Genomic DNA, 12305 nt, shown 5'->3' on the forward strand with positions numbered 1-12305 from the left:
ACACAGTTTGGCCACTGGAGGGACACTCACGCAAACCCATGTGCAGCCACAGGTCCCTCCCTGGACTCGCCCCTGTTCACCGTTTACTTCCACTAAAAGCAAAAAAATGTTTTCTCCATCAGCGTACCAATGAAATGGACTGAATGTATACTGGGTTGATTTTCCATTCAAAGGAACGTGCTCAGACTTTACCCAATCTGCTGAGAAGCTGCAGGCTTATTTCTATGACATCATACAGCCTCTCAGAACAAAACAATGTAAACACAAGCAATAGAAATATGGTTATTCACAAGAACAAATAAGAAGCTTTTATAAGCATGAAAACCCTTGCACTGCATTTAAAAATAAACTCCAAACCGGTGATGTATGATTTGCTGTGTGTGTGTGTGTGTGTGTGTGTGAATGAGAGTGATAAAGATTGAAGAACACTTTGAAGTCCACTTTTACGTGTTATATCTGGAAACTACAGCGTGTTGAGCTCGATGAGTCTCCCAGCGAAGACGGTGAGTGTCCCGATGATACACACAGCCATGAACACGCACAGCAGGATGTGATCCAGCACCATGGCAACAAACTTCCACTCCTCCGATGCCTGCAATGAGTGAAAATGAGGCAGAGGAGAGTTGGGATGGAGGGATTCAGAGGTTGTGGAGTTAGCTAAGGTGTTACACTCAACATTAAAATGGCAGTTTTCATTGTCTTACATTGTTTGACTCCTCTTCTGACTTCATGTTTTCGGCAATGTACTTCACCCCCTCGATGGCGCTGCGAACATCAGGGTTTTTAATGATGGGCGACTGATAGGTGACGCTGGTTCGTGTGGGGTTTCCTGCAGAGGGCAGAGCAGAGACAGGCTGCTAATTAGGATGTTACTGGGTTCTGATCTCCATTTTGTGTGTGTTGTCACTGAGATGTAGACTTGCCTGAGATGTCCGAGATGTCCATATCTGTGGGGAATAACCTCCTCTGCCGGATCTCCTGACCGGGGCGCTTCATCGTTGAGAAGAACATCATGTTTGGAATGGTTTCAATGAAGACCTGAGAGCGAGACAGAAAGACGCTGGTAAGTCTTTGTCCCAAAGAGCAGCAGCAGCAGCAGAAGACACTGGTTGGTCCTGCTTACCCTGCGGATCCACGGGGGCATGGTGTGTGTGCTGGGCGAGCGGTGATGCGTGTTGATGACGATGACGGTGATGATGATGGAGGCGATGACAAACACCATAGTGAAGAGCATGTACTTCCCGATCAGAGGGACGGCACTAGACGTAGAGGGGATCAGCTCCACGATAACCAGCAAGAAGACAGTCAGAGACAGCAGGACAGAGATGGACAGAGTCATCTTCTCACCTAGGGACAGATAGAGGGACAGATTAAGACAGACTTAGACCACTTGCTCGTCTTGCCAATTGCCAGTTTCTGAATTTGTCTCTCTTATCCACATCAGGATGTACCAGAGTCAGTCGGCAGGTAGAAGACGAGTCCAGTGAGGAAGGAGAAGAGCATGCAGGGGATGATGACGTTGACGATGAAGTAGAGCGGCAACCGCAGCATCAGGAAGTGGTACGTAATGTCCAGGTACGGCCTGTCGGGGCAGCAGGTGTAGTAAACCCAGTGCTTCCAGTTCCTGGAGTCCTTTAAGACCCATTCACCCGACTCCATGAAATTACTGAGGTCTGGACGATCGCTGTCCTAAAAGAGGAGACCATCGGTTAAACTCCCGTCCTGCTGACTTTCAACATTTATCTAACCAGTTTATATTGCTTGACTCCTGTGATCCTTCTTACTGGGTTGATGACGACCAGCAGTCCGTCATACGTCCAGGTGCCCAGTTTCATGCTGCAGTTCTGCAGGTCAAAGGGGAAATGCAGCACGATGATCTCGCAGTAGCTCTTGAAAATGGCCGGAGGGTTCCATGTTATCATTCCTGTGTACTCCAGCAGCACTTTGGTCTCGTGGATGATGGCAAAGTCTCCATCGGCACTGCAAAGGCGGCCGGGTCACAGTGGTTTGGTAACTGTGCATACTTAAACTGTGCATACGTACGGGATGTAGTTTGTGTGTGTGGGGGTGTGGGTGTGTGTGTGTGCTTACTTGTTATACAACACCAGGTCGGGTTTCCAGATGTCTTTTGACGGGACTCTGATTTTCTTTATTCCTCCATAGTCATCAGGGTTCCAATTCAGGTTGACGTCCAGCCATTGCTGAGGTCAAAATGGGTAAAAGTGGAGGTTATTGTCATATTTATGGATCGATACGTTTCTTTGGGTGGATTATCTGAAACGCATCACCATTTTAAATGTTCAGAAGGTGTAGGTGATTGTCGTTTCTGTCTTAGCCTGTTGGGTCTCACCTGTCTGACTCGGACGTTGCTGGTCACAATCTGGTTGACTTCATCCTGAGACGCAGAAATGACAGAACAGAGCCACTTGTATTTATTTATACTTAATTTAAATGAAATGATATGATGATGATGACCAGATACACACATAATCTTACTTCTCTCTCTTTTCATGTGTGTGTAACGTGCTGTAATCAAAGCTGATCTCCCTTATTTGTCTTCTTTGGGCACATATATGTCGAGCTCAAATCCTTTCTCTCTCTACCTACTTTGATGGAATAATAGTTCTCCATATTTCATCAGATGTAAACAGTGTCCTGGCTGGCAGATACACACTGCTGCTCTCCCACCAGATACATTTTTCCAGCTCATATCCACGACCTTTGGCCATCTGCTGCATATCAGCACCGCGCCGACATTTCATATGGAGATTTGTCTGCTCCCACTCTTCCAGTCTTGTGCTTTTAATATGCATAATTTAATACTGGCTGCTGCATAACCATGTTAACCTGCTGCAGCATGTCAAGTGGGCCGCTGGCTTCAGATGAATCATCACAGTTCAATGAGATGCTTTATTCCGCTCGTGGTGTTGGGTGCCCAGTGGATGGCGCCTGGTCCACATACCGCCGAGCCCGTATAATCGCATGCTGGCATCAGGCGCCGCTCTGTGTCTTGTGCTGTGTTTTTTGAGGGGAAAGTTTATCATCTTAACTCTACCTATGTCCTCTCCTCCTGTGCTGAGCTCCGTTTGGGCTGCGAGGGGAAGGGGAGGATTTATGATGGACTCACAGTTGCGTATACTTACAACTTTCTTCCACACCTCCTCATCAGCGTACCAGCTTGTATTATTGCTTAAAGGCTTTCGATGGTTTCAGACCTGGCTTGGTTTCAGTACCATGGACAGTGGTGTCGTTACTGTGACTGACAGCGTGATTACATCGCGTCTCGTTGTGTTAAATGGATGATACATTGCAGTTTTCCCAAGGTGACCTCATCACCACTGTCTCCCCCCAGGACCCGGGGAAAAGGATTAGGATATAGTGCATTTCAAAACACACGCACACACGCACACACACACACACACACACACACACACACACACACACACACACACACACACACACACACACACACACACACACACACACACACACACACACACACACACACACACACACTCTCTCTCTCTCTTACCACGCTGATAAGCTGTATCAGCTGCAGGCCCACGGTCACCACCACAGCCTCACTGAAGTGATTGACAGGACGAACCACCTTGTTATAACCAGTAAATAGGGTTTGCACGAGTCGAGTCTCATCTGGGGAGCACAGTGCTGGACCTACACACACACACACAAACACACACACACAAAGGGAGAAAGTCAGATATTCAGCACTTTTAATTTATTTGTCACTTCTTTATAAAGAGGCTGAAGTGTGTTATTGATGTGTGAGGTGATGGATTTTTCTGAGCAGCACATTAGCCTTTCTCTCCATACACACACACACACACACACACACACACTGCACAGTCTGTCTATATTTCACAGTTTTCACTTAAATTTGTCTCATTTTCCGATCATCATTTTGCCTTTGGAGGTCAGAGATGAATCAGTGAGTCTGAGGGTCGATGTTTAAACGGGGCCGGCCTCGGCTGACGCTTCGTCTTATCTACAAAACCATCATTTTTAAACGTCACCTCATTGATTCTGTTGGCTTGTTGACTGTTCGATATACAGAGGAAAAGACTTGGCAGGGAAAACTGAGATTTGAACTTCTGAACCTCAAAAGCCAAACTTAAAACTTGGCTCCACAGGATTGGATTTCCAGTATATTGTATCTGAACTCTCTTCATCAACGCTAGGAAATTGCTTGGCTTGGCTTTGGCTTAGGTATTGACACACACACACACACACACACACACACACACACACACACACACACACACACACACACACACACACACACACACACACACACATCCCCACAGAAGTTTTCGCACCGGAACTAAAGCAACAGCTGAAGCAAGAGAGCAACCAACAGGTTGCATTAGGCCGTGATTCACACACCAAACATTTCCTGAGCTTAGCAACCTGAAACTGCCTGCCCGCCCGGGAGACAGAGACAGAGACGGAGACAGAGACAGCGTGAGGGGAAAGACAGGAGGGACAGATGGAGAGCGACAGGGGACAAGAAGAAATGAGTGACATTCCATACTGGTGAAAAGCCTCCACATTCAACTTCCTAGAGGCCTCGTCGTCGTGTGCGAGCGCTAAGAGTGTGTTTGGGACAACGCAGTCCCAGACGATCCACTTGACACGAATCCCCGATCAGTCCGAGTTCACAATCATTAACCTGTGTTTAGCACCTCTTCATACGGCTGCTAACAGTCTCCATAGCTTTTATAACCGTGTTTTTTACGAGCCCATATATTACACAATGCCTCGGGGATGTTAGCGCGCTATGAAAATTTAGCACAGCCCAGCGGAGGAGAGTTAGAGACGCCTCGTTTGTTGTATTCTGTTAAAATTAACTGCAGGAACCTGAAGGCATCGGTGCTTCAAGAAAGCATCAGCTGATCAATACGCCAATAATGTCATGGACAAGCTTACTCATTCATTTATTTAGTTCATATATTTATAGTGCATTTACTAATGAGGCTTAACTGTGTAGGAATCTTAAGTACTTCCTATTGTTTACTGCCTCACCTGAGGTAAGGGAAAACTCACGGCACCAGAATCTGAGCTGAAATTTCAAGTACAGCTTTTAAAACCTTACATCAGATCGTTTTCATTTCATCAAAAAGTCTGAAAAAATTCAATAAATCTCCAGGAACTTCAGCAGAAAGATCAGTCCAAGATTTAAGACTTCCTGGGTTTATGAACGATCATTATGAGCCATTTTAGATTTTGTATTTCTTTGAAATACGAACTGATATTTTATTGCTAAACCACATCAAGGGGCTCTTTACTCTTCAAAGTGGTGTTGGAGCAGAAAGCTGCAAAGGAAATCTATTGTATGAAGTCTTTTGTGAACACACACTCTGTTACCGCTGCACTGTTGCGTCGTCTTTGTTCATTAATCTGCAGCAAAGCATGTTGGGTATTATTTCTCTGATATGACAGCAGATTAGCACCGTGCTGCTGGCCAGGTTGTGACAGGCGTGACATCCTTCCTAGATTATTTCAGGAATCTGTCGGCTATTTACACTCGGGCTGAACTGAGCAGAGGAGGATCTCGTTTCATTTAGCCAGAAAGAGCAGAACACACACACACACACACAAAGTACACACCCTGACACACTACTCTGAGTGTTTGGTTTCCTTTTAGGCACACAGATCTGTACAAAAACAAATGTATGAATGCTGAAGTTAAACGTCCTGCAGACCTGTGGCTGTCTGTCTGTCTGTCTGCCCGTCTGTAGTCCTGTGAACACGCTTTGATCTGGACACAGACTAAAATAGAGCAGAGGCGGGACAGAGCAGCCACTTGGAGCTGTCAATCACTGCCTCGCGCTCAGCTGGCGTTCCCACGTTCCGAAAAAAATAAACCGTCTGTCCAGTTTCCTCAATTTCCCCCAAAACAGTGGAAGTTTGTAGAGTTTAGTTTAGGTTTAGTTTGGGGAGTTTGCTGATTATTGCAGGCTGTATTTCTGTCCATTCATCTCACAGTAGGAAGCCTCTGGAGCAGAAAGTGCTGTAAGGTCAGCTGAGGAAGTAACAGTGCTGCAGTGCTCTTGAGCAAAGCCTCTAGAAGCTTAACACAAACCTGCGGACTCAGATTCAGAGGCAGCATGAACCATGTGGTGATCATAGTCGCCCACTCGTCTGTCATCTCTTCTCAGTCTTCCATTGATCCTCAGTGTTATGTTGGTTGTGTTGAGCTGCACACTCAGGCCACTTTCTCTTCATAAACCGCTCCCAACACTAAACCTTGATGACCTCTGACCTTTTAACTTCCTGGCTCCTTGCTCCTGATCAGAGGTGACTGGACCTTTGGTAGTGTTGGATCTCATAAACTCACAGCACATGAAACTTTAACTGAGCAGATGTCAACATATTGACGGTGCACGAGTCTGAGTTTGCTCTCCTTCTCTCCTTCTGCTGTCAGAATGGATGAGATTTCCCACTTCAGCTGTTCACTTTGGACTTTTCCACACTCCAGATGCTGTAAGTGGTATTTTGCACTCATGGCTCTGTAAGATGATCTGTACGTATCTGTGACATCTGAGGGAAGAAATGAGGCCTAAAGCAAGACGCCAAACGATTACAAAACATCTAGAGGAGAGAAAAGCCCATGAGAAAGTCATGTGATTGAAAAAAAAGAAACAAACGGTGTCTTTCTGAGCTCTTATCAGTCATGGACGTGTGTGTGTGTGTGGTGATGTGTGTCTTTCCCCATCAGGAGGCCTACAGACACACACAATGGGAGATGTTCCTGCTCTCTGTGTTTAATCTCCATTCCACTTAATCCTAAATCCCAAATCATTTTCCAGATACTGAGACTGTAACCATCCTCACGTTTTAAGCTCTTTAAGTTATGGAAGCTGATTTGACCTCATTTGCTTTTTGCTGCTTACCAGCTGTCGCATCATGTTATCATTACAGACTATAGGCTGGGGCTCAAAGTGGAGCCTGTAGAATGCAGTTAGATGGTATTTAATTAAGGGTGAGCTCATTTTTAGGGTCAGCAGGTGAACAGAAGCCTGTCAGGGAACAACATATGTTCAGATTAAAACATATCATCACCACAGAGAAGGTTTTCCATCGCACACACACAAAGAAACGTCCAGGTTACATAGAAGGGCTGCACATTTTAGGGAAGAGGCCGTCTTGTACGGGAGGTCACAGGTTCATGACCCACCAGCCGCACGTCCTCACACACCTGCAGATGCCTTCAATCTAAACAGAATGAGGAATGCTGACAATGCAGAACCCCGGATGAGAAGGAGCACAAATTTGCCTTGAACCTACGTTTTTATTCTTACACCTTAAAGTAACAGCTTGAGGACTTTTGTGGGTGAACAGGGAGCAGAAATGACCTCTGTGACCTCTGAATGAACAAGAAAGTTCAAAATGTGATATTTAAAATGAGCAATATCCACCTTTAAATGAAAGCTGCCTTAGATATGTAATGAGTCCTGTGCAGCTTCTGGGTCTCCTGCTTCTGAGCGCAGCAGCGCGACACACAAGTAGGCACTTTGGAGATGCTTTAACCCTTCACGTGCCAAGAACACTTCAGAAATACTTTAATACATTGAGAGGTTTTTAGCGTCCAAATGACTCTATAACAGCGTCCATGAGATGAGAGTTTGGAGTAACACACACACACACACACACACACGCACACACACACACACACACACACACACACACACACACACACACACACACACACACACTCTCACGCTTACATGTGTACTCACCATAGATGCCCATCAGGATCCATGCCAGGAGGATCTGGCCCTTGTGAGCGTTCATCTCTCCAAGAGACGTTTGGTTGAGCACCCCTGAAAACTTACAACAAGGGCTTTATGAGTGTTAAAACCAGTCAGCAGGTTAACACCCTAACCTGTTAACTCCACTCTACGCACACACTGTGGCTGAGGAGCTGTAGGTGGATCAGCCAGTGAGTGAACTCTGGGCGCTCTGGTTTCTCCTGGTAAACTCCATTACCCCCACCCCCACCCATCAACATCCCAGCCTCTCACCACACGGCACGGCATGGGGGACAGCTGGGTGTGTGTGTGTGGGTGTGTGTTGCATAGACACAGTTCCTCACTGTCATCATTTCACATAGAAACGCTATGTTTTCTTTTGGGATTCACTGCGGTATAGCATCGTGTATTAACCAGGGAGAGATGAGAAGACAGAGGAAGATAGAGAGACGGGCTGACTGAGGGACTGTGGGGAGACAGAGACAGACAGACAGACTGAGGAGAGACAGACAGAGACAGACAGACTGACTGTGGAGAGACAGACAGAGACAGACAGTACAGGGACAGGAAGAGAGAAAGACAGAGAGACAGCTGAGAGCTGTCACTGATGGAATGAGAAGTATGTTCACACATGCTAATCTGTCAAACACACACACTTGCTGCCAGCGTGTGTGTGTGTGAGACTAACTCAACTGACCAGTTATTAACATGGTTGAATCTGCATAGATACTTCATGTGTTGTTGCATCATAAGGATCTATGTAGTTGTTTAAAGATTGATCAGTTCATTGATTACATCAAGATTCCTTTTCCTCCTGTTCTTTCATTGAAATGTTTGACCTCTGCTGTATGGATGAAGGCTGAACGCTCTTCCTCAGAAATGATGAAGACTTCCCTGCTTTCCCATGATATCTGCTGGTTGGTGAAGGTTACAGTGCTGTGTTGATGTTTCGTCTCGATGCTTTGCAGTCACATGTATCAAATCAACAAATTTATCATAGAATGAGCAAAATTGACCATATAACCATTTTCTGTCCCTTAAACTATAAATCAACATTATTTTCAACCATTCGTAGAGATTACAAGACATTTTAAATTTGGTCTCAGCGTGTGATCAGTCGCAGCAGTGTGTAATTGATTAAAAGTCGTGACTGCCACCTGCTGGGCGTTGAAGGGAGCGCGCCTGGGTTCCATCAACGTCACCAGTCTCACATTATGTCACATGATGTCACATGATGTCACATGATATCCCCACGCCTGTTATACTCATGCAGACGCAACTCCATTATTGTTATAGGCTGGATTTATTGAAGATGAGGAAGGTTTGTGGATATTCTGCTTATTGCATTACATCTGTCCCTTCCTGATGATGTAATGTAGATGTTCCTCCACTAGGTGTCAGTAAACGGCTGTGTAACCTCAGCAGAAATCAGTGGGAAACGTGTGGAACCCATCACGTCACTCAGCAGCGTCTCACCGCTTTGGTGTTCTGCTCTTATTCGAGTCAAACTGGGAACTCGCTGCACCTTCAGCTTCCTGTGGCGTCGCTGTGTCACATCATGCAGTCTTTATGAGCTGGGAGGAGAAGTGAAAACCAGTTTGTAGCCTCGGCCTCTGAAATGGGAATCGGCTGCAAATGAAAGTAAAGCTGATCTGTGTGTTTGGAAGCGGACCTTGTGTTTTATTGATTCTGCAGATGGCCTTATGTGTGTGAGAGTGTGTGTGTGTGTGTGTGTGTGTGGACATTTTAGGGATGCAGAGGGTTCTCCCAGCAGCTCGTGCTTGGCAGGATTGAAATGCCACAGAAACAGCAGATTCCATCATCACACTTCCACTCCAAACTAAACTAAAGTCACCCCTGCGCCTTGAACCTGACACTGCCAGCAAAATGGCGCCATCCTGGCTGCAGCTGGGTCGTTTAAACAGGACGAAGGAGCCTGTGAGTCACGAGTCAAGCAGACATCATAAACACAAGTAAACCCAAAGCTGGTGACATATTTGTTGTGGTCACATAACAATTGCATGACGTGGTTGAGCAGTTGATTATTACACTGAGCCACAATCTGAACATGAACAACACATGTGATGATGTCACCGCTGTCTCACCCTTCTTCTTCTTCTTCTTCTCTCTTTCTTTATTAGCCATTCAGACTATATCAGCCGGGCGGGGCAGAGTTACTGACGCTGCTTCCTTATTGGTGCTCGACCTCTCTGCTGGCAGGATTAACAGATTATAGCTGCTGACATTTTCTGATGTAAATTGCTCCTCATGAAAACATCACTTTGAATGCATCGACAGGAAACTGACCCACGCCGACGCAGTGTCCACTAGATGGCAGTACGGGACTGCAAAACCCTGAGGTAGGTCCTTGCAGCTGGTGGCGAGTTAGTCCCTTCCATTTTGTGTGTGTGTGTGTGTGTATGTGTGTTAGAGTACCAAGTCTGTGTGAGTGTGTTTTCCTATTTTTCAGTCTGTCTACGACTTCGCTTTAGTGTTTTGCAGCCGGTTTGTACATGTTCCGGCAGTGGGTTCCGTCCTTCCTTCCTCCGCCTGTCTGTCTCTCTACCCGTCTCTAATTAAACCACCTACTTGTCTCACTGTCCTCGTCCGCTCCTGCTTGCAGTTTCTCTGCGTTTTCCCTCGCTGCTCAGGAGACGCGCTCTGACCTCCATTTCTCTCCCCTCCTCACTAATACATGGGATTAAAACTGTGGGTCTGAATTTTGAATGGAATACGAAAGAGCACTTAAAGATGAGTAATGAAAGCCTGTCTGCCTCGTGTCCAGCAGGAAGCTCGTATCTCACCGGCGACTGACAGGAAGGATCATCATTCTTTACGTATTTATATTTTATACATGATTGCATTCTGGTGTGAAATGATCATTTACTGGAAGTTCAACAGTCGATCCAACTCTCCTCTGAAACTCCCCAGAGACATTCAATAAAAGAAGATAAAATAGTATAATTAGTGTTTTTGATTGAGTGGAGCGACGAGTCAACGCTTTTTATCATGAATCATAAAGAGCTAGTGGCAATTTTATTCAATTTTAGAAGGTTGATGGTTTGTGCATTTGATTGTGTTGTTTTGTTCCACTCGGGTTGCAAAGTTGTAAAGGTGAAAAAAAGTAATCTCAACTCAACACTGAAATCTCATCATCCTTGTTTATCAGCCTGGAATTAAATACATTTAGATGGATTCTGTTTTGCTGCGTGCTTGATTTATTGTTCTGATATCATTCTGTATTCATCTCACCCTGAACTACGAGAGAGAGAGAGAGAGAGAGAGAGAGAGAGAGAGAGAGAGAGAGAGAGAGAGAGAGAGAGAGAGAGAGAGAGAGAGAGAGAGAGACTTTCTCCAGAGCTTGTGTCTTCACAGTGATTCAGATTGGACTTGGTTCATCTTGTTTCTCTTTCAGACACACACAGTAGAGCTGAAGTAGACGAAGAGTTGAGGCACAAGGTGGCTGGAGATCACAGGAGGTATCAGGAGGGCGACGTCCCACAACACCAGGTGACTTACGACGAATACAGGTGAGGAGGAGGAGGAGATTCCAGTACAAACGTTCAGGCGAAGAGTAGCCAGGAAGAGTCTGAATGAAATCCATTTGTGGGGTTTTGTGAGAAGCCTTTGTTGTGAGACGCCATCAGGAGACCTGAAAGCATCTCAAAGAGCCTCCTGAGGCTCCGACAAATCATTTCCATCCTTTTGTAGTCTTTGTAAACGTGCTTTTTGTGTAATAAATGACTGTGTAATGCCAACACTGCCCGCGGAGGATTGTTACTCTCCCAGATAGAAAGTACCAGCGTATCTCCACGTGTGCTGGATGGTAAAATACAGCACAAAGGAGCCAAGAACTGTAATTTATTTTTTACTCACCGCCAAAGGAGAGAAATGTCTTTTCACATCTTCCGCGACACAAGGTGGTCAAATTACAGAGTCAGCCGCGGGGCAGCGTATGCAAAGCAATCCGTGTCTTGCTAAAGGACACTTCAGCAGAGGGGATTCATGCTGTCAGGTGGAATTTGTAGCGACCAGCGGGGCTGAAATGAGACGAGCAAAAACCCACGATTAACTGGAGGAACGCCGATGGAAAAAGCAGATTGTCCTGCTGGGGCGCCTTTGAGCAAGACGCACACCTGCTGCTGTCTCGCTGCCCGCCGCCTTCTGAAGTTACAGGTGGAAAATGAATCCAAGCGTTACACGATTTAGAGTCTCGACGTGAATCAGATCGGATTCGTCCCCGGAAAATGAAAGTTTTCTTGTTTGACGTCTGAGTTTATAGTTTTGGCAGAAACGTCCGTGTGTGTCTGAACGGCTTCCAGAGAAGTTATTGGCTCAGGCGTGCTGAGTGTCTCGTGGTAATTGTTCCGTGTCCTCTCCTCGTTTTTGACACACACATCTGAAATGTGCTGGCGACCATTTTGGAACTAAACTGACTCAATCTGGACCTCTGGCAAGAATCTCTGCTTAAAAATCTGAACTAAAGTCAAACTTGAGGACGCAGCTAAACATGTTTCAGACACACACACACAC

General features: G+C 45.9%; 1 protein-coding gene across 1 annotated transcript; it reads right to left on the reverse strand.

Annotated features, from left to right (window-relative positions):
• Positions 1 to 463: 463 nt before the first annotated feature.
• Positions 464 to 8032, reverse strand: LOC143008503 (acetylcholine receptor subunit alpha-like). The gene is made up of 12 exons (XM_076160287.1): positions 7933 to 8032; positions 7761 to 7844; positions 5724 to 5790; positions 3533 to 3731; positions 2351 to 2395; positions 2092 to 2201; positions 1785 to 1980; positions 1452 to 1689; positions 1124 to 1347; positions 924 to 1038; positions 705 to 829; positions 464 to 592 (listed from the first exon to the last, which is right to left on the reverse strand). The coding sequence occupies exons 1-12, from the start codon at positions 8030 to 8032 to the stop codon at positions 464 to 466; spliced, it is 1632 nt and encodes a 543-aa protein (XP_076016402.1).
• Between the last annotated feature and the right edge of the window lie 4273 nt (positions 8033 to 12305).

The sequence above is a fragment of the Genypterus blacodes genome, unplaced genomic scaffold (assembly GCF_046128005.1).
Source record: "Genypterus blacodes isolate CSIRO-AG114 ecotype Tasmania unplaced genomic scaffold, CSIRO-AGI_Gbla_v1 ptg000105l_1, whole genome shotgun sequence".
Taxonomy (NCBI): domain Eukaryota; kingdom Metazoa; phylum Chordata; class Actinopteri; order Ophidiiformes; family Ophidiidae; genus Genypterus; species Genypterus blacodes.

Coding starts and splice junctions, on each gene's coding strand:
- LOC143008503 (XM_076160287.1), bottom strand. CDS start 8,032: ATGTTGATGGGTGGGGGTGGGGGTAATGGAGTTTACCAGGAGAAACCA. Junction 2,202..2,350: donor GCAACGTCCGAGTCAGACAG/GTGAGACCCAAC, acceptor TTTTGACCTCAG/CAATGGCTGGACGTCAACCT. Junction 1,690..1,784: donor TGCTGGTCGTCATCAACCCA/GTAAGAAGGATC, acceptor CTCCTCTTTTAG/GACAGCGATCGTCCAGACCT.